A 24,998-nucleotide genomic window follows, 5' to 3' on the forward strand; every position below is an offset into this window, starting at 1 on the left:
ACGTCGGTGACACTTATGTTGCATCTGTGTTTTAGCTATTATGAATAATGCTGCTGTGTATAAATATCTCTTTGAGAACTTGCTTTCAATTCTTTAGGGTATATACTCAGAAGTGTAAATGCTGGATCATGTAGTAATCTATTTTTAATTTTGGGGGGAACTGCCATACTATTTTCATAGTTTATCATTTTACATTCCTATCAACTATACAGAAGGATTCCAGGTTTTCCACATCCTTGCCTATACTTTTTTTTTTTTTTTAAACAGTAGCCACCCTAATGGATGTGAGGTGATATCTTATAGTTTGGATTTGTATTTCTTTAACGATTAGTGATCTTGAACATCTTTTCATATGCTTATTGGCTATTTGGATGTCTTCTTTGGAGAAATACTTATTCAAGTCCTTTGCTCATTTTTGAATTGGGTTGGTTGCTTTTTTTTGTAATTGAGTTTTCGGAGTTCTCTATATATTCTGGATATTAATCCTCATTAGATATATGACTTGCAAATATTTTCTCTCATTTTGTAGGTTTCCTTTTTACTGTTAATATTGTCTTCTGATGCACGAAATTTTAAAATTTTCATTTTAATGTCTAGTTTGTCTGTATTTTCTTTTGTTGCTTGTGCCTTTGCTGTCATATCCCAGAAATCATTGCATAATCCAGTATCATGAAGCTTTTGTCCTATGTTTTCTTCAACTAGTTTTATAGTTTTAGGTCTTACATTTAGGTCTTTGGTCCATTTAAAATTAATTTTTATATATGGTGTTAGGTAAGGGTCCATCTTCATTCTTTTGTATGTGAATATTCAGTTTTACCAGCATGATTTGTTAAAAAGACTTTCCTTTTCCTGTTGAATAGTCTTGGCACCCTTTTCAAAATTCATTAGACCATTTATGACAGGGTTTATTTCTGGTCCTTCTGTTCTATTCCATTGGTTTGTATCTGTCTTTATGCAAGGTCTGCACTGTTTTGATTACTGTAGCTTTCTAGTAAGTTTTGAAATCTGAAGATGTGACTCCTCAAGCTTTGTTGTTCTTTTTCAAGGCTGTTTTGGCTATTTGGGGTCCCTTGAAATTCCATATAAATTTTAGGATGGGCTTTTCTATTTCTGCAAAAAATTGTCATTGGATTTCAATAGAGATTCCATTGTATCTGTAGATAGCTTTGGGTAGTGTTAACATCTTGACAATTTTAAGTCTCTAATATATGAAAATGGGATGTATTTCCATTTATTTATGTCAAAGAGAAATACTACTCTGTGCTTTAGTTATCCCATCTGTGATCCTTATAGGTTTTAGAAGGATTATGCCAGTTCTTAAGCTATTGTCTCTCAGCTCCAAACACACCCTTTTGAACTCCGCTTCGTGATGCTGATTGCAAATCACATTTCTACCTTGCCAGCTGCTCACTTTTAAGTTTCACAAGTAGAGGGCACTAGAGGGAGGCTGGAAGGAGAAGGAGGAAGAAAGGACTTACACCTTTCTCTTTGTTTCCTGTGGGTTTCCTATTTTCTTGTTACTATGACCATCACCCTTGTGGAAGTTCTTCACTGCAGCAACAGCAGTTTCTGTAGCAGCAAACGAATTTGTAGTTTCTCCAACATGCAGAAGAACTAGCCTCATCATAACCCTTCATAACACCAATACCAGTTGGCTGGTACCCTCTTTCTCAAAAGTTTGGGTCCTAGTCTCACTGGACCCCTCTTGCGAGTTCAGAGACAATAGCACCAGCTGAGCAGCACTCTCTCCTCAGGGGTCTGAGTTTCAGCTATGTAGAACTCTTCCTTCAAGCTTCTGAGTTTTAATAATTCCAATCTCTTCCTTTGGCTCCCCTAGTCCTAGGGGTGGTGGATTTTTCCTGCAGTTGTTACCTCCATGATCCTGTGTGTTTTCTTTTTATCTTTTTAGTTACCTAGTTAACAACAGAGTTAGCCATAATTTATATTAAATTTTCTCTATTAAAATAATCAATGTGATTTTCCTCCTGGCTGGACAACTGTTAAAAGGATTAAATAAGTTACTTAATGGACAGTGGAGAGAATAGTGCCTGACACAGTGATTGAATAATATCTTCTAATAACGTAATGGATACTATTATATAGAATAACATACTTGAAATAATTTGAGATTTTTTTTACCCTATTTCTTTGCAAAATACTAAAATTTCCAATTTAAATAGCTTAAAAAACATTAAAGGGATCATTGAATTTTATTGATATTGATATATTCAAATGTCACCTCAGTTAGGCCTAACTTAACAACCCTACTTAAATTGCAAACTCTTGCCTGTGTGTTCCCATCTCCCCCATTTCCTCATCTTTCTTATTACTTTACTTATTCCCCCCACAGTACTAATCATTGATAGACTATTTATTTGTTTATCTGTTGACTGTCCACTCCCCACAATTATAGTAAGTACCGTGAGGACGGACAGATTTTGTATATTTTGTACACTGTCAGTCTCTGGAACAGTGTCTGACATACAGAACGCACTCAGTAAGTATTTGTTGGGAGAATGAATAGATTTTAGTAGATCAACTCTTGTTCAAGATTTGTATGCAGTAGTTTCCTCTTATTCGAGGTTTCCCTTTTCGTGGTTTCAGTTACCCATGGTCTGGAAATAGGTGAGTACAGTTCAATAAGATATTTTAGGATATATATAGAGAGAGCACATTCATGTAACTTTTATTGTAGCATATTATTGTAATTGTTCTATTTTATTATTGTTGTTAATCTCTTACTGAGCCTAATTTATAAATTAAACTTTATCTTCATGGATAAGGGGGGATGACTGTATTGTATTTCTTTTTCTAGAACAGATTTCACTGAAGTGTTGTTTGTCTTTGTGTTTTCCACAACTCTTACCAGTGCCTTGCATGTAGTAGATGTTCATGAATAGTGATTTGGGTTGTTTAGTTTTTGTATTTTGTTATAGTCAAATGTTCTTATACACTGGACAATCAGGGTCTTATCTCTTGTCTTGGGGGAAGAATACCTTTTACCTCTTAATTTTGTGATCAAATAGTCCAAATCGATAGAAGCAATCTTAGTGATTATTAAAATGATTGAATTCATCTCTTTTTATTCTTTGTTTCTTAGATTCCTTTTATATTCTTTTTTTGCCTTCTCCTTTTGACTGACACCTCTGTGGGACCGAAATCATCTCTGTTTTCTGTGCTGGTCTTTCAATTTCCAGCTGAGAATTTCATCAAAATATAGTCTTAATTATAAAAATATTATATAGTCTTAGAAAGTGTAGAAATGTAGAAAGAAAATAAGTGAAGTTTTAAAAAATTACTCTTGTTCTCACCACCTAGGAAATAACTTCTGTTAGAATAAGATTAATGTAAGAGGGTGTAATTTTCACCCTACTTCATTTAGAACAGAAGCCAGTACAGAAAAATCAGATAAATTATTTTTCCCAGCAGCCCCCTGTTTGTTTATGTAAAGTAGCCAAGCTCCACTGATGATTCATGAAAATAAAAACATGGTGACTTTAAGTGATCATAACTGATCTTTGAAAACTTTTTATTAACAGAAGTTATATTTTTAAATTAAGATCTGGATATTATTCCATTCTTGTTTTTATTAACATTTAGTTATTTCATTAGGCCCTTATGTGAAGGATTTTCATGCTTTTAGATATTAGGTAGATGAGCCCTTTTATTTTTAAATAAAATATCATCATGAACTTAGTGTATCCTTTATGTCATTTGTATTTATTTGCCTGTTACATTTTTTTAAAGAACAGTGTCACATACTTATCAATGTTTATTTCAGTTTTGATTTTTTTAGAGTTCTTTAGAACCAGATCCTGATGGATAGTCGTTATTTCCAAGCAATAATTTGAGTTAATATACTTTCTAATGTAACTTTTATTTATTATTTTAAACCAAATGATACCACTTTTGGTTTAATCATTATATTCAGGGCAAATGGAATGGCAGAATTTGTTACTGTGAGGAACTTTAGAGATTATCTATTAATAGTATTGGTTATTGTTCTCCCTTCATGCTATAACATTCACAAGTATAGAAGACACATCTTTAAAATCTCTCAGGACATCAGTAGAAGCATGTAGAAGCAGGATGATTTTTTTAACTTCACCCCCAGTATTCTTGGTCTTTTACCGGGGCTCATATTTTGCTGTATTCCTCTCTAAGGACAGGTTCCCTCTGATCTCTTTGTTCCCAAACTGTTAACATTTAAAATGATGGAAGAAGGGTCAGTCTCTCACTAGCTTATTTTTTCTGCTTCAGGGGAAGGCAAGTTCTAATTATTATTGGTTCAACTGTAGTATCTTTCTTAGGAAGACAAACTTAATACTATGTTTCACCAATTATGACGTGATATATTTTTTTTTCAGACATCTTTGAAATTGGGAAATTGGGATGTGTCTTTTTTTGATCAATGCCATCTTATTATAATTGTTTTTGGTCAGGTAGAAGCCATGACCAGGTAGAAGTCATGATGTATGTATCATTGCTTGTGCGTCGTGAACTTAGTTGTATTCTTTGTGTCATACAGTTATTAACCCCTTGATATTTCAATCAATAAACTATTTAAGGGCCTTTTGAAGAAAGAGTGTGAGTCCTGGTTGTTATCTAAAAATCTTATTTTAGCACCTGTCATGAGATCAAGAGAGTATCAGTATAACTTGCAAAATTTGAGTTTGTTGCATTCAAAGAAAATCTTGGAGACACTTAAGAAATGTTGTATCACCAAATTTCTAATGGCCAGTGGGTGGTATCCTATGGAAAAACACAGACATTACATAACTCAGAGTCAAAAAATGATTCAGAATAGTCAAACTTAAATATGAAGTATTTGATTTTTTATGTATGCACAAGAATAATAGGTATAAATAACAATTTGTGTTTAAATATGTGCAAAAGAACCCTCTCAGGATATAACAAAAATTCTAGATGATAAAGCGTTGTCGTAGTTTATTTATTTATTTTTTTTTTTTGAGACAGAGTCTCACTCTGTTGCCCGGGCTAGAGTGAGTGCCGTGGCGTCAGTCTAGCTCACAGCAACCTCAAACTCCTGGGCTTAAGCGATCCTACTGCCTCAGCCTCCCGAGTAGCTGGGACTACAGGCATGCGCCACCATGCCCGGCTAATTTTTTGTATATATATATTTTAGTTGGCCAGATAATTTCTTTCTATTTTTAGTAGAGACGGGGTCTCACTCTTGCTCAGGCTGGTCTCGAACTCCTGACCTCGAGCGATCCACCCGCCTCGGCCTCCCAGAGTGCTAGGATTACAGGCGTGAGCCACTGCGCCCGGCCTGCGTTGTCGTAGTTTAATTAGCAGTTTTTGTTTCTTAGTGGAATATAATATAATGATGCCTCTTAACAGGCATTCTGGATTTGATAAAATGGTCTCCTAGATTTGATAGAATATGGTAGATTAGAATATCCTTCTGGAGTGGTAGGGTTGACCAGTATAAAGTTATTTTTTAAATCTGGAACATGTTATCTGAGCCCTAAGCATTAGTATTACTTATTATCTCTAGTTTTTCCAAAGGAAGTAAAACTTAGCAATAATCTATTTAGGAAAATTTCCATACTTAAGCTAATACCTGTTTTGTTTATATTTTTCATCATCTGCAAGATTAGATAATAGGTCTCTAAAAAATCTCCTATATACTGATTTTTTAGCACTATGTTGCTTCTATAAAATAATACATGTCCACTTAAAAAATTTAAATTTTATGAAAAATATAGAGAACGTGAAAAGTGCCTGAAACTTCAACATCCTCACTGATGGCTTCTTCTCAGATATTTGTTATGTAGCTATCCATATGTGAAAATTGATGTGTAGTTTTTATAAAATTACATACCATTCATGCTTTTTTGTAAGTTGCTATTTTTCCTAGTCATTGATGTGTTGTGACTATCATTCCATCTTAAGAAATATTAATTGATTAGTCAATTAATTTTAGTGGCTGTATTATTTTCCATTGTAGACTGTACTACATGATTTAAGCAGGTTCCTGTTAATGGACATTTAGGCTGATTTAGTTTTTCCTTATTGCAAACAGTGCTTTGATGAATATTTTTGTGTATGTACAAGTTTTATTTTATAAAATTATCTCCCTCTGATAAATTCTTATAAGTGGGATTTGTCTGGGTGTAGTGGCATGTGCCTGTAGTCCCAGTTATTCAGGAGGCTAAGGTAGGAGGATTGCTTGAGCCCAGGAGTTCAAGACCAGCCTGGGCAACATAGTGAGACTCTGTCTCTAAAATAAAAAAAAATGGGATTTGGACATTTATTTATTGAAACAATTATTATTAGCTTTTAAAAGTTTAGTTTTTAAGGTAATAGGTGCAGTTTTGCTGAAGTGGTGATAATATATATAATATTGAAATATCTTATAAAAACAACTTAATTAGGCTTTTAAGATCTGATTCCTTTTAAAAACATGATCTTGGCTTCTACATATTTGGAAAATCTTTCATTTGTAATAAATGGAGGTGAGAAGTTATTCAATCAAAGAAAGAAAATGGAAAAGTCAAAGTATTTAATACTAAGAACAAGGAAAAATGACCAAAGAGAGAGAAATATGGGGAGACTGGAAAGGGTGTAGGCAACACTTTACCTCTACCCTCTTAGGGTCCATGCTGAGCCTGAGAATTAAATTGACATAGTTTAGCAGGAGAAAAGCATACAAATTCAGTATCAGTTATATGTGACATGGGAGCCCTGATAAGGAAATAAGGCCCCAAAGACATGGAAAACCTACATACTTTTGTACCAGGTGGAACAAAGAGAGGCAATTGTGGAAAAGTAGGTAAGTTATGTGGGGAGGCTACAGGAAGATAAGAATTATTTTAACAAGGTCTGTTTGTACACAGTTCTCTAGGTTTTTACACCCCATCGAGGAGTGTTTCTTTTCTCCTGGCACAAAGAGGTCATCTTTCACGTGAGACTTTTTATCTCCTATTTTCAGGAAGAAAAGGTAGATTAGAATGCCTATCTTGCATCTGCTGTTTTTGAAGTGCCTTTAGCTCGAGGTAATCCTCATGTCAATGTGGCATATTCGAGGTGGCATATTCTGCCATCTTTCATGGGTCATGATTAAGGTACAGAAAGGACTTTGGAAATAGACCTGAATTTAAGTCCTATTTCTGCCTCTTACTAGCTACATGACCTGGGAGGCCTTTTCTCCAAGTGTATTTATATCCTCCTTCAGTGATAATAATATATCATGGGGTTGTTGTGAGGATTAAATAATAATAGTATTTACAGCTAACATTTTTGAATCCTTACCATTAATATATATGTGCCAGATATTGTAGTAAATGTTTATACATAATTTTTTCACTTGGCAGATATATATTAACTTTCACACACTTGTGAGTTGGACGTTAAGTTTTACTGATGAAGAAGCTAAAACAGGGATTTTGTAAATTGCCCCAAGTAACACAGCTAAAGTGGCAAAACTAGAATTTGAACTCTAGCAGTCTGATCCACCACAGCCCGTGATTTGAAACGCTAGCATATTTTATTTTATTTTATTTTATTTATTTTATTGTTTTATTGAGACAGTGTCTCATTCTGTTGCCTGGGCTACAGTGCAGTGGTGTCATCCTAGCTCACTGCTACCTCAAATGCCTAGGCTCACATGATCCTCCTGCTTTAGCATCCACATTAGCTAGGAATACAGATGTGTGCCTTCATGCTCGGCTAATTTTTTATTTTTGTAGAGACAGGATCTCGCTATGTTGCTCAAGCAGGTCTCAAATTCCTGGCCTCAGTAGGTCCTCTCGCTGCAGCCTTCCAAAGTGCTAGGCACCATGCCCAGTCCTCTGTGCATATAAAGTATTTAGCACAGTGTATAGTATGGATTAATTAATATTTATGTTTTTAGGCCATCTTTAAAAAATAGTATGTCAAGAGAATGAGAAGACAACCACAGACTAGGGGAACATATTTGCGGAACACACATCTGATAAGGGAATGTTATTCAAAATATACAAAGAACTCTTAAAACTCAACAATTAGGAAAAAAACAGCTCAATTAAAAAATGGGCAAAAGATTTGAACAGACACTCACCAAAGATATACAGATGGCAAATAATCATGTGAAAAGATAACATCATATGTCATTAGGGAATTACAAATTTAAAACAAGATTCAGGTACCACTGCACACCTGTTAGACTGGTGAAAATCCACAATGGCAACACCAAATGCTGGTGAGGATGTAAAACAGCAGGAATTTTGTTCATTGTTGATGGGTATGCATAATGGTACAGCCATTTTGAAAGACAGTTTGGCAGTTTCTTACGAAACTAAACATACTGTTACCATACTGTTTAGCCATTGTGTTCCTTGGTATTTACCTAAATGTGTTGAAAACTTAAGTCTCCACAGAAACCTGCACATGCATGTTTATCACAGCTTTATTCATAATTGCCAGAACTTGAAAACAATGAACATGTCCTTTAGTAGGTGAACGGATAAACTGTGATACATCCAAACAATGGAATATTATTCAGTGCTAAAAAGAAAGAGCTATTAAGCCATGAAGACATTGAGGAATCTTAAATGCATATTACTAAGCAAGCTAATCTGAATGGTGTATATACTCTATGATTTGAACTACCCGACATTCTGGAAAAAACAAGACTATGGAGGAAGTAAAAAGATCAGTAGTTTCCAGGGATTAGGGGAAGGGAGGGGTGAGGAGGTTGAGCATATAGGATTTTTAGAGTGGTGAACTTTTCTGTATGTTGTTATTAATGTAATGTGGGTACATGTCATACATTTGTTGAAACCCATAGATATACAACACCAAGAGTGAACCCTAACATAAACTATGGACTTGGGGTACTAATGATGTGTTAATGTAGTTTCATCAATTGTAACAAATGTCCCACTCTGGGGCAGAATGTTAATAGTGGGGAAGGTTATACATATGTCGGGGCAGGGTGTATAAGGGAACTCTCTGTTCTTTCTGCTCAATTTTCCTGTGAACCTAAAACCAATCTAAAAAATAAAATCTATTAAAATAATAATAAATTTTTGAAAAGTATGCACTTTAAATGTGATACTTCTGATCCTTTCAATTTTTAGGCCCAGAATAAAGAGACCAGTGTTTTAGCTGCTGCAAAGGTGATTGACACCAAATCTGAAGAAGAACTTGAAGACTACATGGTTGAGATTGATATATTAGCATCTTGTGATCACCCAAATATAGTCAAGCTTCTAGATGCCTTCTATTATGAGAATAATCTTTGGGTAGGTATTTTCTATTAATCTATAGGAGTAGCCAAAATGAGTTTGTCGTAAAGAGGTTCATGAGTTTTGAAAGCCTATTTTATGTCTTACCTCTTCTATTTAGTTACTTATGTTACTTGAGTGAGAGTTGATTTGTTGATGAGCAAGTCATACCAACAATATTATCCTCAGCTTCAACAGATGTTCAGATTTATGTTTCAGATTGTACAGTTTCATCATGATTGTCTGACATTGGATCCAGGTGGAGAAACTTGGTTAAGAATATTAAGTTTCCTAAAATATGAAATTAGATGTCCTTGTTTATAATTTAAATTTAAGCATTTAAAGGTTTTTTTTTTTTAAAGTTTCTTTGTTTTCCTAGAAATTGTTTATAATTTTTTATCTTAAACTTTGTTTAAATCATGTAATCAACTATAAAATAGTAGAAATGTTAAATATTTATCCCATATATTAGCAGGCTCAACTTTAGTGCATACTGTAATGGCTAAGGGTATATGTATAAATTTTGTTTATTTCTAGAAAAATTAGGCACAAATAGATATAGAAAGTAAATGTTTATATTCATTATAATAACCAGTTAGTCACTTGCTCTGTTCTAACACTAGTTTAATCCAGAGGGCTTTTTAAAATGGAGTTTCAGGCTTGACATGGTGGCTCACATCTGTGATCCTAGTACTCTGGGAAGTTGAGGTGAGAGGATCACTTGAGCTCAGGAGTTTGAGGTTGCAGTGAGCTATGATGACCAAACTGCACTCTAGCTCTGGCGACAGAGTGAGACTCTGTCTCAAAAATAAAAAAAAAAAATGGATTTTCAGTTTTGAAGGAAAGTGTTAAGAGAGAAGAGTAAGTAGTATAAAGAATACCTGACTGGAAATCAAAAGGTCTATTTTTTAATCCCATTAATAATGTTAAAAAAACAAATATATTTGGTCACTTAAGTCACAATAGTTACCTTAAAAATGCAAGTAATACCATATCTCAGTGGTGACAAAAATGGATATATAATACTGTGCTGAATAAAAATTCTCTACCTGGTCATTTTAGAGAAGCAGGAACTCTACACATGGTCATTAAAAAAATGCACATACTTCCACAGTGGGTTCTCTTTGTGCTTTCTCAAGTGCATGTCGTTTAAAACTTGTAAATCTTTTGACAAAGAAAATCTCACGTTTAGTATAATATTGTTTCCATAACCTAGATTATTTGATAGCTATTTCTTTATCTTTTTTGCTAAATCGAAGAAAAATACTGAAATTCAATGTAGTTGTAAACACGTTTTGTTTTTTTGTTTTTTTGTTTTTTTTTTGCATGCAGATCCTTATTGAATTTTGTGCAGGTGGAGCAGTAGATGCTGTGATGCTTGGTAAATACCTTTTTGTTCTTTATAGCTTAAATGATACTTAATAAAAATGAAGACTTTCAGACATACATATATGAGTATATACTCGAACATATATAATTATTGAGTGAAGTTCAATAAATTAAGAAATCAAGTTAATTATATTTTTATATTCTTGGTTAGTTGTAATAAAATTCTAAAATGAATTGTTAAGTATAATATGTAAGGAAAGTAATCTTTGTAGATATTTAGTTCTTTCAAAATAATTTCACTGTATATGATCTTTGACAGTGATGGTATATACAAAAAGGTATATGGCATGCTAATATGTTTTCACTTTATAAAAATGCAGATTTGTTTACTTTCTTTTTATAGAACTTGAGAGACCATTAACTGAGTCCCAAATACAAGTAGTTTGCAAACAGACTTTAGAGGCATTGAACTACTTACATGATAATAAAATCATCCACAGAGATCTAAAGGCTGGCAACATTCTTTTTACTTTAGATGGAGATATTAAATTGGGTAAGTTATTCACATAAATAAAACATTTGAATTTGTGCTCTGAGATTTCCCCCATATGAATGTGACTGATTGTTTCATTACTGCTCAAATATGTGAAACATGGAGAGTTAATGCCATGTTATTTTTTTAAACACTTTTTCTTGGATAAATATTCATTTATCTAGAAATCCTAAGGATTGGCAACTAATCTAAAGATACTTTAAAAACAAAGTAAGAAGAGATGCATTTTTATTTTCAAAAACGCAAACTTTTTAAAGGCTGATTAAAAATTAAAAATTTTTCCTTAAATTTTTGTATATAGACTTGTAAATATTTAACATGTAGAATATAATATGTAAAACTAATTCAGTTTTATCTTTATTTCCCAAATCATGTCTAGTGGGGTTTCTTTCTGTTTAGTTGTATACTTTATTTTAGTTTTTTACTCTACTTTCTGTTTAGTTTTATACTGATATGGTACGTTGGCTAAACTAACAAAGTAAACTTAGTTTAGAAAAGAATTCCTAAAATAAGCATAAGGACTAGAATCTTAAATTTTGCTTTTTACACTGATGGAGTAAATGATTAACTTCATAAAAATAATTCAATATAAAATTAGATTGGAAATTCATTGATATATATACGTACATACAAATGGAAGGTATCACCCTGTTTACGTATACCCAAGTATGAATTTAAAAAAAAAATCTGGAGATGAAGTCTGAATTTGTCTATTTTAGAAGGATATTAAAAGGACAAAATATAAAGGCCATGTTGATACCAATGATTATAGCTATTTCATTTTATTAGGTTATTAAGTATGGAATGTCCGATTTCCTTAAGTACTAAGTTTGACAGTTGATAGCAGTGACATTTCACTTTTATGCTTTTTTTTTTTTATTGTGAAGATGCATCTTCATTCTTTCAAACGCACATTTTGGCTTGTGATTATCTTTCAAATTTTTTTTAGAGCAAATTTTATGAAACCATGGATAAGTCAAAAAGTTGTGTTATTTTCGAATATGAGTTCTGTCTTGGAACCAATGCAGCACAGACAGCTTGAAATATCAATGAAGTGTTTGGGAAGGATGTGGCTAATGAATGCATAGTACATCGATGGTTTGAGAAGTTCTATTCTGGTGGTTTTAATCTTGAAAATCAGCCACGTGGGTGACCTGAGACCAAGGTAGATAATGATGAGGTAAAAGCTATAATGGAAGTGAATCCATCTCAACCTACTCATGAATAGCGGTTTGAAATTACTGTTCCAACACTGTTGGACTATTTGAAACAAATAGGCAAGGTAAAGAAGCTGGATACGTGGGTACCGCATGAAGTAAAGGAGCATCAGAAGAGAAATTATCTTGAAACTTGCCTTTCTTTGTTGTCACGACATAAAGGTGAACCATTTCTATACCATATTGTAATGTGTGATGAAAAATGGATTCTTTTTGACAATCGCAAGTGTTCAGCACAATGGTTGGATAAACATGAAGTGCCGAAACACAGTCCAAAACCGAATATTCATCAAAAATGCTAATGGTGTCTGTTTGGTGGTCCAGCGCTGGTATTATCCACTATTCATGAAGCCTGGTCGATCGATTACAGCAGATGTCTACTGCAACCAGTTGGCAAAATGATGAGGATGCTTGCGATTAAGCAGCTAAGATTGGTCAATAGAGATGGGCCAATCCTCTTCCAAGACCACATGTTGCAAAAAACAATGCTACTCAACTACAGAATCTGGACTTGGAAACTCTCTGTCATTCACAGTATCCACCAGACTTTGCACCAACTGACTACCACTTCTTCCAGGCTTTGGACCACTTCTTGCAAGGAAAAGTACTCAATTCTCAGCAAGCTGTGGAAAAGACCTTTCGTGATTTCATCGCCACTCACTCTCCAGGGTTCTTTGCTGCTGGCATAAATATCTACCATTAAGATGGCAAAACTGTGTGGATAGTTTGGGCACATGCTTTGATTAATTGTACTGCTTCTGGTTTGAGATACAGTAAACTAAACTTTTGATTCAAAATTGGACATTTCATATTTAATGACCTAATATGTTTGTCATGACATCTAAACTGGTGATGCACTAAATTTTAGCCTTTTTATTGTGAAATAAATACAGGTATAGAAAACCACACAAAAATTGTATAGCTTAGTGACTTTGTTGCCTTGTGGACAATAGCTTTGTAATCACCACCTAGATCGAGAAATAGAACTTTGTCAGGTACCCCAGAAGCTCTTCTGTGTGCCCATCTCAATCACTGTCCCTCCCTTCTCCACACTTTGTCCTGACTTTTATAGTAATTACTTCCTTGTATTTCTTTATGGTTCTCTCACCCAGTGTTCATCTTTAGATGTTAGAGTTTAATCTTACCCATATATAAAACTTGATTTTTCTTTTAAATCTCTCTTAATATAACAGGTCCTCCCCCATCCCTTTCTTTTCTTTATGTTATGGCACACATAATTAGGGGCATACATCTTTATCTCCTTTCTTCCGTATTGACAATTCTTATACTCAGAGGTATTGGTAATAGATTTAGGATACCCCCTAATATTCATTTTAACCCTTGTTTCTATATTTAGTGCTTACTACCACACTTTATGTTGATATCTCTGGTCATGTTGGTTGTCCGAAGCTCATTTTTTTGTAGATTCCTCTGGGAAGGGGTCTCTGTGTTCTTATGTAATGATAACAGTTGTATCCTTTGTATTTGAAGATCAGCTTCACTGGATAGAAAATCCTTGGCTCACATTTCTTTCCTTGAATATATGAACTGTGTTACTCTGTTTTCTTCTGTCATAAAATGTTGCTTTTGAAAAGTTTGATGATAATCTGATTTTCTTTCCTTTTATAAGTCACGTGCTCTTTTTGCTTAGATGCTAAAGAATTTTTTTTTCTTTAAGGAGCAATAGTTTGATTAGTCTCTTCTAATAAATATTGTGCTGTTAACAATATTCAAATCTTTTTTTTTTCCAGGAAGGTTTTCTGCTATTATAAATCTGAATATTTGTTGTGTTCCCTTGACTTTCTTCTTTAGGGACTTTGATTACGTGTTTGTTGGATATTTGCCTATTATCAATATTTATAACTTTTTGTCAAGATTTTTATGTTCCTTTTTTTATTGTGGTAAAATATACATAAAAAATTTACCATTTTGATCATTAAGTGTACAGTTCTGTGGCATTAAGTACATTTCATGTTACTGTGCAACCATCACCACTGTCCATCTCTGTATCTCTTTTCATCTTGTAAAACTGAAACTCCATACCCGTTAAACACTAACTCTCCATGTTCCACTTCCCCCAGCCCCTGGCAACCACCATTCTACTTATAGTTTCTATGATTTTAACTACTGTAGGTACCTCATATAAGTGAAATCATACAATGTTTTTCCTTTTGTGATTGGCTTATTTCACTTAACATAATGTCTTTAAGTTTTATCCATGTTGTAGCATGTGTCAGATTGTCCTTCCTTTTTAACGTTGAATAATATTTCTTTGTATTTATGTACCACATTTTGTTTATCCATTCATCCATTAATGGCACTTGAATTGCTTTCACCTTTTGGCTATTGTGAATAATACTGCTATGAACATTGGTGTACAAATATCTGTTCTAGTCCCTGCTTTCAATTTTTTGGGGTATGCACCCAGAAGTGGAATTGCTGGATCCTATGATGATTCCATGTTTAATTTTTTGAGGAACTGCCATACTCTTTTCTATAGCACCTGCATCATTTTACATTCCTACCAGCAATGCACAAGGGTTCCAGTTTCTCCACATCCTTGTCAACACTTGTTATTTATTTATTTTATTGATAACAGCCATACTATTGGGTGTGAAGTGGTAATAGATGTGAATTTGTTGTTTATTTGTTCTTGTATTTCTCCTAGTTTAGTCTTTGTTTCTAAAGAAATTTTTTTTCTTAATTTTTTCTTACATTCTATCACCTCTCTGAGTTTTTCTACGATTAATTCTGGCTTATGTTGCTCTTTTATATCTTTCATCGTTTTTTAAAATCTTGTAACTCATTTTGAAATAGGATTTTATAGTTTTGATCCATTTTGGGGGCATATTTTTCTATAAATATATTAAATTTTTATTTGAATGTAGGGACATACATTTGTGTAAAACAATGTATACCTTTAAAAAAATAAATATTGAAGACTTAGGACTTCTCAAATAATATTGAGTTGACATTTAAAACAGTTGTAATTTCCATTTTATTAATTCACAAATACAGAGAACCTTTCATTTCTGCAGCACAAATGTATAGAACTATTCTCAAGAACCATATAGTAAACACAAATGATTATGGCAGAATTTCATGAGTTTTTAAGAGTTCTACAACAAAATATCACAAAAGTTAGAATTGTGAACATGATGTATAATAGTAGCTACCATTTATTGATTGTATACTGTGTGCTAGGCATGAGCATCAAATACTAGATTTTTGGTATTTATTCACTTTTGAGAATTGTAGTGTCAAATGTGAAACTTAAAAAATTTACGTATATGTGGCATGATGTCAGTTATGCAGCAGTCGCAATTTTATGTTGCTATTAATGGTTGAGCTCCAAGCTGAAAAGATGGGGTTAACAACTGATAAAGCTATAATGTTACTATTCTTTATAATTTAAATCAGAAAACATTTTTTCTTTGTAATATGATTTTATGAGGAAGTTAGCAAGACATATGCTGTCACAAAGCATGCTTTGGTATAGTTTTTTTTTCACACTATAGAGAAAAATGTTTGTGTCTATTAATTTAACTACAATCATGTAACACTAGTTGTTATTTGTTTTGAAGTGGATAAACTGGTCCGTGTTAAAGTTATTATTTTTTGTTTTCAATTCTGAAGAATTTGGCATCTGAAGATGTATAAAGATGGTGGTATTAAGTGTATTAATGATGGGATCTTTTCTTTGGGGGAGGTGGTAGAAAGAGGGCAGTCAAGATTAGGATGGCAGAGAACTTATTTCTCTTTTTGTTTTACTTACCTTTTAATAAGAGTGGCCTTATTAAAGACTTGAAACGCTTTTTCACCTATTGAATACAATGAACAATGCTTAAAAGCTGTCATTAATGCTTTTATATGATTATTTGAAGCGGATTTTGGAGTATCAGCTAAAAACACGAGGACAATTCAAAGAAGAGATTCCTTTATTGGCACACCATATTGGTATGTATTTGGTTTTATGAATTTACAGTATTAGTCATGTCAGTAGGGGGGTGGGGAACCTGCGGTCTTGGGGGGGCACATGTGGTCTTCTTGATCCTTGAGTGCAGCCTTTTGACTGAATACACATTTTACAGAACAGATCCTTTTAAAAAGGGGATTTGTTCTGTGAAGTTTGGATTCGGTCGAGGGGGATCTGGAAGGCCACATGTGGCCACCCCTACGTGGCTTGCAATCACAATTCTTAAACATCTTAACTTTTAATTCTCTGTCTTCATAGGATGGCTCCTGAAGTAGTCATGTGTGAAACATCCAAGGACAGACCCTATGACTACAAAGCTGATGTTTGGTCCCTGGGTATCACTTTAATAGAAATGGCTGAGATAGAACCACCTCATCATGAATTAAATCCAATGCGAGTGCTGCTAAAAATAGCAAAATCTGAGCCCCCTACATTAGCACAGCCATCAAAATGGTAAAATATTCTAAATATAGCTTATTAAGAAGCAAAATTTGATGTTTTATTCTCATAATTTTCCAAAGATACTTACAGTTGGGCATATGGTACAAAGTCTGTATGAATTAGAAAACCGATTTTTGGTATATTTCTCTTAAGGACCATAAAAATTATTTAACTATTAAATAACTGTTCTCGTATACCTGAAAATATGAATGATTTGAGTTCTATATGAAAAAGATATTTTCTGTACTGTGAGAAAGTGAGACATATATGTAATTGAGTTATATTTGTGGAATTTATTAAATAGAAGGATTTTGTGATTTTGGCATACTTGTGAATATATGGCTATATCTCAGTGACTATGTACCTACTTATATATATGTCTAACATGATGAATAAGTTTTATAAAATCTTCATAGTATCAACTAGTTTTATGTTAAATTAATACTATTATATACATAATGAAACTTAAGCATAATTGCTCAAGGAGTTTTGTTTGATTTGATTAATAAGAAAGTAAAATAGAATGTCATTGTTAAAATTTTATTTTGAAGGTCTTCAAATTTTAAGGACTTTCTAAAGAAATGCTTGGAAAAGAATGTGGATGCTAGGTGGAATACATCTCAGCTACTGCAGGTAGGATATAACTATTAAATAGTATGACAATAGCAAAACATATATTAATAATTATTTTAACATCTCTTTAAGAAGAATGCAATTTCAGATTCATGCAGTGTGCTCTCTTTCCAGTTGAGTTTTCCTATGGAAAGTCAAAATGGTGGTAGTTAATATTTGCTTTACAAACATAAGTGCTGCTGTTACTGATAGGCATTCGGCCTATAAGTCATTCTTCCTGTGCTTTTTTGATTCAGTTTAATTATGTTCTTTTCATTTTGTTAGTTATTTCCATTACGTCTCTCTCATTACTAGAAAGCAAGCACCTTGGGTGCAGGGGCCATGAGCTAATTTTTATATATATTTTTTATATTTCTTACAGTGAGGGTAAGTGTTCAGTAAATGTTGACTTTTAAAAAGTGGCATTAAAGTTATTAGATAAATTTAACTTTGGTTTATAATAGGATCTGTTCATATATTAAATAAAAATTTGTCAAATAATTAATATTACAGATAGACAAACAGAATGACAAATCTTGAGGCAATTCCCGTTAGGTTGAGTTATTGTGTAACTCCTGCATTATAGTTTTTTAGGTTGACTTGTTTATCTGGGGAAAAAAGCAGGAAAAATTGCCTTGTTATATGCAACAAGTATAATCTTTGGAACACACTTTCTGTTTGAGACAGAGTCTCACTCTATTGCCTGGGCTGGTGGGCAGTGGCATCATCATAGCTCACCACAACCTCAAACTCCTGGGCTCAAATAATCCTTCTGCCTCAGTTTCCAGAGTAGCCAGGACTATAGGCTCGTGCCACCATGCTTGGCTAATTTTGTATTTTTTATAGGGATGGGGTCTTGCTATGTTGCTCAGTCTACTTGGGCTCCTGGCCTCAAATGATCCTCCCACCTTGGCCTCACAAAGTGCTGGGATTATAGGTGTGAGCCACTGTGCCAGGCCCATGTTTTATAGTATTATTTTGCTGCCTCCACATTTGAAGGTCTCTTCATGCAGAGATGAATAAAATGTCTTCTTAGTCTCAAGAATATCAGAATCATGCCAAAAACACAGGTGTTTGTAGATACTTTTAACAGACCTCTTTAGGTTTTGGAATATTGAGGCTTTGATAGGATTTATATAGATTATTGTTACTTTTTAAGAACTAATAATGTACTGACTTGAAACTTGCTTTAAATTTTAAATTATGAAATTTTTAAGCATACAGAAAAGTACATGGGCCTACTATCCAGATGTAAGAATTCTTAACATTTTGACAGATTTGCTTCAGATTCATAAAAAAAATATACAGACCCAGTTGAAGGTCATCCCCACTTTTGCTCACCCTCTTCTCTCTCCCTTCTCAGGTGTAACATTACCTGAGATTGTTTGTCTTTTTTTTGGTCCATATGTTTGTATTTTTACCACATAAAAATGTGTGTTTTGTGTGTTTGAAACTTAGTTTATAAGCAGGTATTTTAGTTGTAATTGAGCGTGCTCTTTTTAATGATCAACAGCATCCCTTTGTTACTGTTGGTTCCAACAAACCAATCCGAGAATTGATTGCAGAGGCAAAGGCTGAAGTAACAGAAGAAGTTGAAGATGGTAAAGAGGAAGATGATGATGAGGAAGCAGAAAATTCTCTGGTTGGTATTTAGAAAGGAAATTTCATTTAATTAATTTTTACAGTTAGGTTTTGAGATGTGGTTGTACCTGTATCTAAGGATTGATGGGTGGTAGTACAAAACCTTTAATTTTAGAGATGAATATTAGTAGCAATGTTGCTCCTTGTTACGTATTTTTGTTATATTTATTATGTGAAGAATTGTCAATTCTTTAAATTATTTTTACAACTTAAACATTTATTGAATAAAGATATTAAATCATCACATATATGTAAACATTGTTTTAGTCACCATCTTGAGATCATTTTTTAATACTAAAATATGTAAAATCTTTTCTAGCCAATACCTTCAGATAAGCGTGCCTCCTCTGACCTTAGTATTGCCAGCTCTGAAGAAGATAAACTTTCACAGAATGCTTGTATTTTGGAATCTGTCTCAGAAAAGACAGAACGTAATACTTCTGAAGATAAATTCAACAACAAAGTTCTTATTGAAAAACCTACCACTGATGAACCTGAAAAGGCCATGGATAGAATTAATGAACTTGTTGACGATGCTCATTTAGAAGCTATGGCTGAACTCCATAATAGAACAACAGTAATCAAAGAGAATGGGAGAGAGAAGGGACCTGAGTCTGAAAATCTACCTGATACAGAAGACCAAGAAACTGTGAACACTAATTCAGTCAGTGAAGGAAAAGAGAATAATGCAGGGATAACTTTAGAAACAAACATTGAAGATAATCTAAAATCTGAGGAAGAAAGGGATCAGGAAGAGAAACAGACATTTGAAAATAGGCTTATAACATCTGAAGAAATTAAAGATACTGTTACTCAAACAATAGATTCAGTTACTCAAGAGACTGGAGAAAAAGAGGGAGATATTCAGACAATTGATAGTGAAGTTGGGCTTAAAAAGGAAGACAGCCAAGAGAAATTGGGAAGAGATGACAAAACTCAAAAAGATGTGATCAACGATACGAGTAATGTGGTAGAAATAAACGAGGCAGATGTTCAGAAGGTTGTTGAAAACAGTGCTGAGGATACTCGGAGTAATGATGGGGAAGAAGTGATTGAAGTAGACCAGAAATTAATAAGCAAGCCTGAGGAGGGTCCTGAGGCTGGTGGTACTAAGGAAGTTTCTATTAAAGAAATAGTTGAAACTAATGAGATAGATCAAAAATCTGTAGAAGGTAAAAATAAGGAACAATTAATAAACAGTTCAGAGAACATATTGGAGACCAATGAAGAACTAGGGACAAATGAGTTTGAAGAAATTACTGAGTCAAGTAGCACAGAAAAAATAGAGGTCGGAAATGTAGTAATTGATGCTGATCAAAAGGCTTTAGGAGGTGAAACTCAGGATGCTCATAAAGCCACTACTCAGATAGATACAGAGAAAAAAGAAATGCCATGTGAAGTGCCAATTAAAACAGAACCTCAGGTTACTGCAGTTTCACAGCCCAGTGAACCTCAGCCTGTTCTAATACCCAGTATTAATATCAACTCTGGAGATGCAGAAAATAAAGGAGAAATCGGTGCTTTGTCAAAAACTGAAACCGTGCTGCTTCCAGAATCTGAGAATCAAAAGGAAAATGATGCCGATTCAGGCACTGGTTCTACTGCTGATAACAGCAGCATTGACTTGAATTTGTCCATCTCTAGCTTCCTCAGTAAAACTAAAGACAGTGGATCAATATCTTTACAAGTAAGTGTACACAGGTTCTTGTTTGGGATTTTCTTTGTCATTTTGGCAATTCAGAGTTTATGTGAAATTGATGTCTTAAAAATAAAACAGGCCGGGCGCGGTGGCTCACGCCTGTAATCCTAGCACTCTGGGAGGCCGAGGTGGGCGGATCGTTTGAGCTCAGGAGTTCGAGACCAGCCTGAGCAAGAGCGAGACCCCATCTCTACTAAAAATAGAAAGAAATTATATGGACAGCTAAAAATATATATAGAAAAAATTAGCCGGGCATGGTGGTGCATGCCTGTAGTCCCAGCTACTCGGGAGGCTGAGACAGGAGGATCCCTTGAGCTCAGGAGTTTGAGGTTGCTGTGAGCTAGGCTGACGCCACGGCACTCACTCTAGCCTGGGCAACAAAGTGAGACTCTGTCTCAAAAAAAAAAAAAATAAAAATAAAACAGCACTAAATCACTGTATAATAATATTAACCCTATAAATACTTATGGCTTATGAAGGTAATCAATTGAAAAGAACTAAGGAGAGAGATTCTGGATGTAATCTTTAAATTTTTTGGTAGGACCTACCTATTTTTTTTTTTTTTTTTTAATTTTTTTTTTTTTTGAGACAGAGTCTCACTCTGTTGCCCCGGCTAGAGTGCTGTGGTGTCAGCCTAGCTCACAGCAACCTCAAACTCCTAGGCTCAAGCAATCTTCCTGCCTCAGCCTGCCGAGTAGCTGGGACTACAGGCATGCGCCACCATGCCCGGCTAATTTTTTCTACATAGTTTTAGTTGTCCAGATAATTTCTTTCTATTTTTTTTTTTTTTTGTAGAGATGGGGTCTTGCTCAGGCTGGTCTCTAACTCCTGAGCTCAAACAATCCACCCGCTTCCGCCTCCCAGAGTGCTAGGATTACAGGTGTGAGCCACCGCGCCCGGCCGGACCTACCTATTTTTGCAAACTGAATATAGATAAACAGTACAATATAGTTGCTTGGTTATGATTTAGGTATTTTTATCACATGTATCTGGATGTGACTTTAGCAAGAATCAATAATATATGAAAAAATTGAGAAATTGAAAGAACGGTCTATTTTTAAGCATGCTTAGGGTGTAAACAATCCTAGATTTATCACTGAACCATAAAGTCACAGGTATTGCTACTGCCATGAGAACCATCATGGGGAAAACAAACAAAACCAAACACTAGAACCTAGTACACCTGGAGCTTTTAGAGCATAATTCTCAAATCTTCGTTTGCTTAGGAGTTACTGGTGGGAGCTTGTAGAAGTCTGAGATAAGTCCCAGGAATTAGTATTTGTAACAAAAGATCCCATGGAATTCTAGTGCAGGTGAGCCATGTACTACCCTTTGGAAAATACTTCTTAGAGATCTTTGGTTGTTAAGTAGCAGAACAGAAGACAGAAAAGCAGAAACAACCTAGGAAAACTGACTTAGAGACAGGACCCCAGGACATGTCTGATCAGCTTGCCTGTCTGCCCCAAATTATTACCTATGTTCCCTGAATTTTCTTTAGTCAGTTCTACCAATTTAGATTTTTTAGTTAGTTCTACCAATTTAGATTGGTAAAACTGACTGAAGTTCTGCCAATCTAAAATTCATTCACTGACTTATTCAGCATCTTTAAAAATGCAAATACTTATGTATAAATTAAAATATTAATTGTGGAACTTTAGTAGGAGCTGAAGAAATGTGAAGCTTGGAGGTTAAGGGGAGATAGATGTACTTTTTAGAGCATGCCCGTTTTAGATTTTAGAGGAAACCTAGATATGGTACCATAGTCCAGGGGTTAGGAAGAGGACCATGAGGATACTGGAAACTTGGAGACTAGAACAGTAAGAAGAGTGGTTGTAGAAAGGTGATTGGAAGGTGCCAAAGACAAACTGTTTACAATTCTAATACATTTTGAGTTTAGTAATTCCACTTTTGCTTCCTCTGCTTTCTAACCCTTTCCCCAGTATCAAAAGCAAGTAATTGGCCAGATGCAGTGGCTCACAACTATAATTCCAGGCCTTTGGGAGGCTGAGGTGGGAGGATCCCTTGAGGCCAGGAGTTCCAAGACCAGCCTTGGCAACATAGCGAGACACCATCTCTAAAAAAAAAATAATAATAATTAGCCAGATGTGATGGCATGCACCTGTAGTTTGAACCACTCCCGAGGCTGAGATGGGAAGATCCCCTCAGCCCAAGAGTTCAGAGTTACAGTGAGCTGTAATGTGCCACTGTACTCCAGCTTGGGTGACAGAGCAAGACCTGTCTCAAAACAAAAAACAAAAAAACAAAACAAAAAAAACAACCAAGTAATTACCTGCTTGCTTCTCTCAACACTTACTCTCTTTACCAAAATGTATTAGGAGTGTTATCCTTCTATTATCTTCTATTATTTGTTTGCATTTAAAAGTTTTTGGATACGAGTTGAGGAATTAAGACTTTAATCTTGATAAAGAATTTTAGGCAATAGCTAGCAGGCAGATCTGGTACTTTTTTTGAGTCAGGGTCTTGCTCTGTCACTTAGGCTGAAGTACAGTGGTGCCATCATAGCTTACTGCAACCTCCAACTCCTGCACTCAAGTGATCCTCCTGCCTTAGCCTCCCAAGCTTCTGGGACTATAGGTGCATGCCACCATGCCCAGCTAATTTTTCTATTTTATGTAGAAATGGAGTCTCCCTTATGTTCCTCAGGCTGGTCTTGAACTCATGGCTTCAAGGGATCCTCCCCCCTCAGCCTCCCGAAGAGCTAGGATTACAGGCATGAGCCACTGCGCCTGGCCAGATCTGGTACTTTTTGGGTGCAGTAGAGGTGCTGTCTTTGTACTAACTCTAAGATCACACATTCATCTCTGTTCCTGAGATGGAGGAGGGCTGTTGATATTATTGTTAATGATTAAATAGATTTTTATTCCCAGTATTGGCAGTGTTTAAAAAATTACCTGAAAAAAAAAAATTACCTGAGAGCTTTTTCAAAAAGTAGATTCCTAGCCACGACCAGACTTCATTGATCGAAGGGATGAGCCCCAGAATTCATTTTTAAGTGTTTTGTCAGTTAAAAAGCGAGATATCTGAGAACCTACAACGTGAAAAGTTGGAAGAAAAAATGGTTAACATGTAAAAGTTATACTAATTAGCTATTTATGTGAATTGCTCATTATCACTTTTGCCTAATTATGATGTGATGTCATAAAATTATACATGTACATCACCAAAATGCATAATTTCACTTTTAAAAAATTTGATTTCATCTGTAAAGTCATGTGTAAGTCAGATAAGGTTTAAGGTGATATAATTGGTTCCACAGATGAATCTTTACTGTTGTTTATTCATACTTATAGTCTTCATTGCTGTTCAGTTGTTTTTGTTTTTTAAAGAAGAAAATGTTCTCTACCTTCAGTATTGCTTCTACAAAGCCTAACTAAAATAAAATCTCACTCAGGAAACAAGAAGACAAAAGAAAACATTGAAGAAAACACGCAAATTTATTGTTGATGGTGTAGAAGTGAGTGTAACAACGTCAAAGATAGTTACAGATAGTGATTCCAAAACTGAAGAATTGAGGTTTCTTAGGTGAGTAGAGAAACAACTAATTAAAACTAGTTTCTAACTTCTTTTCAGTCTCTGAAGACTAGAGAAACAAGGGTAAATTCGTGGCTGATTTTGGATTATTCTTTTGCCGCTCTTCCCTTTGAAAAAAAAAAATTTAAGCTTTTTTTTTTAAAAGTGTTACTTCAAAGATGTAATTTTTACTTTCTCTGTCATTACTACTAAATTTTATCAGACGTCAGGAACTTCGGGAATTAAGATTTCTTCAAAAAGAAGAGCAACGAGCCCAACAACAGCTTAATAGTAAACTGCAGCAACAACGAGAACAAATCTTCCGGCGCTTTGAGCAGGAAATGATGGTAAAGTCTTAGATTTTTGTACTATTTTGTGTTAATGAAATTTAGTGAAAAATCACACTAGCGGGTTTTAGAACTTGTTCTCTGATGGTTAGATTTCTCTGGCTTTATGATGTATTTTGGCCTTTATCTTTTTGGTGTTTTGGATGCCTTTTTTTTGTGTGGGTGGTTCTTTTCTTGTAAGGATTGTCCATCCAAATCATGAAAACTTAAAATCATGAAGCCAATAGATGGCTTAGAAAGTTCTTAAATATGCCTATTGCTGGATAATTTTTCAGTGCTCCAATTTAATCTTTCGGAATTAGAATCCAAGATTTTAAGCCAGTCTAGAGCAGTTGTCTTCAAACCTGGCTGAGTAGGGGGACTTCTCAAGGGCTTTTTAAAAATATACTTTCTTTTCTGGCACCACAGTTAAGCCTCCAAAT

General features: G+C 34.4%; 1 protein-coding gene across 2 annotated transcripts in view; it reads left to right on the forward strand.

Annotated features, from left to right (window-relative positions):
• Positions 1-24,998, forward strand: part of SLK (STE20 like kinase) — a 58,582-nt gene that overhangs the window by 10,241 nt on the left and 23,343 nt on the right. For both annotated transcript variants that reach the window (XM_069460058.1, XM_069460059.1), the window contains exons 2-11: positions 9,084-9,248; positions 10,563-10,611; positions 10,963-11,112; positions 16,214-16,286; positions 16,564-16,758; positions 17,298-17,379; positions 18,872-19,000; positions 19,319-20,686; positions 24,111-24,241; positions 24,453-24,576. In XM_069460058.1, coding sequence (XP_069316159.1) covers positions 9,084-9,248; positions 10,563-10,611; positions 10,963-11,112; positions 16,214-16,286; positions 16,564-16,758; positions 17,298-17,379; positions 18,872-19,000; positions 19,319-20,686; positions 24,111-24,241; positions 24,453-24,576 — 2,466 coding nt within the window. The remainder of the gene's footprint in view (positions 1-9,083; positions 9,249-10,562; positions 10,612-10,962; positions 11,113-16,213; positions 16,287-16,563; positions 16,759-17,297; positions 17,380-18,871; positions 19,001-19,318; positions 20,687-24,110; positions 24,242-24,452; positions 24,577-24,998) is intronic.

This window comes from Eulemur rufifrons, chromosome 28 (genome assembly GCF_041146395.1).
Source record: "Eulemur rufifrons isolate Redbay chromosome 28, OSU_ERuf_1, whole genome shotgun sequence".
NCBI lineage: Eukaryota > Metazoa > Chordata > Mammalia > Primates > Lemuridae > Eulemur > Eulemur rufifrons.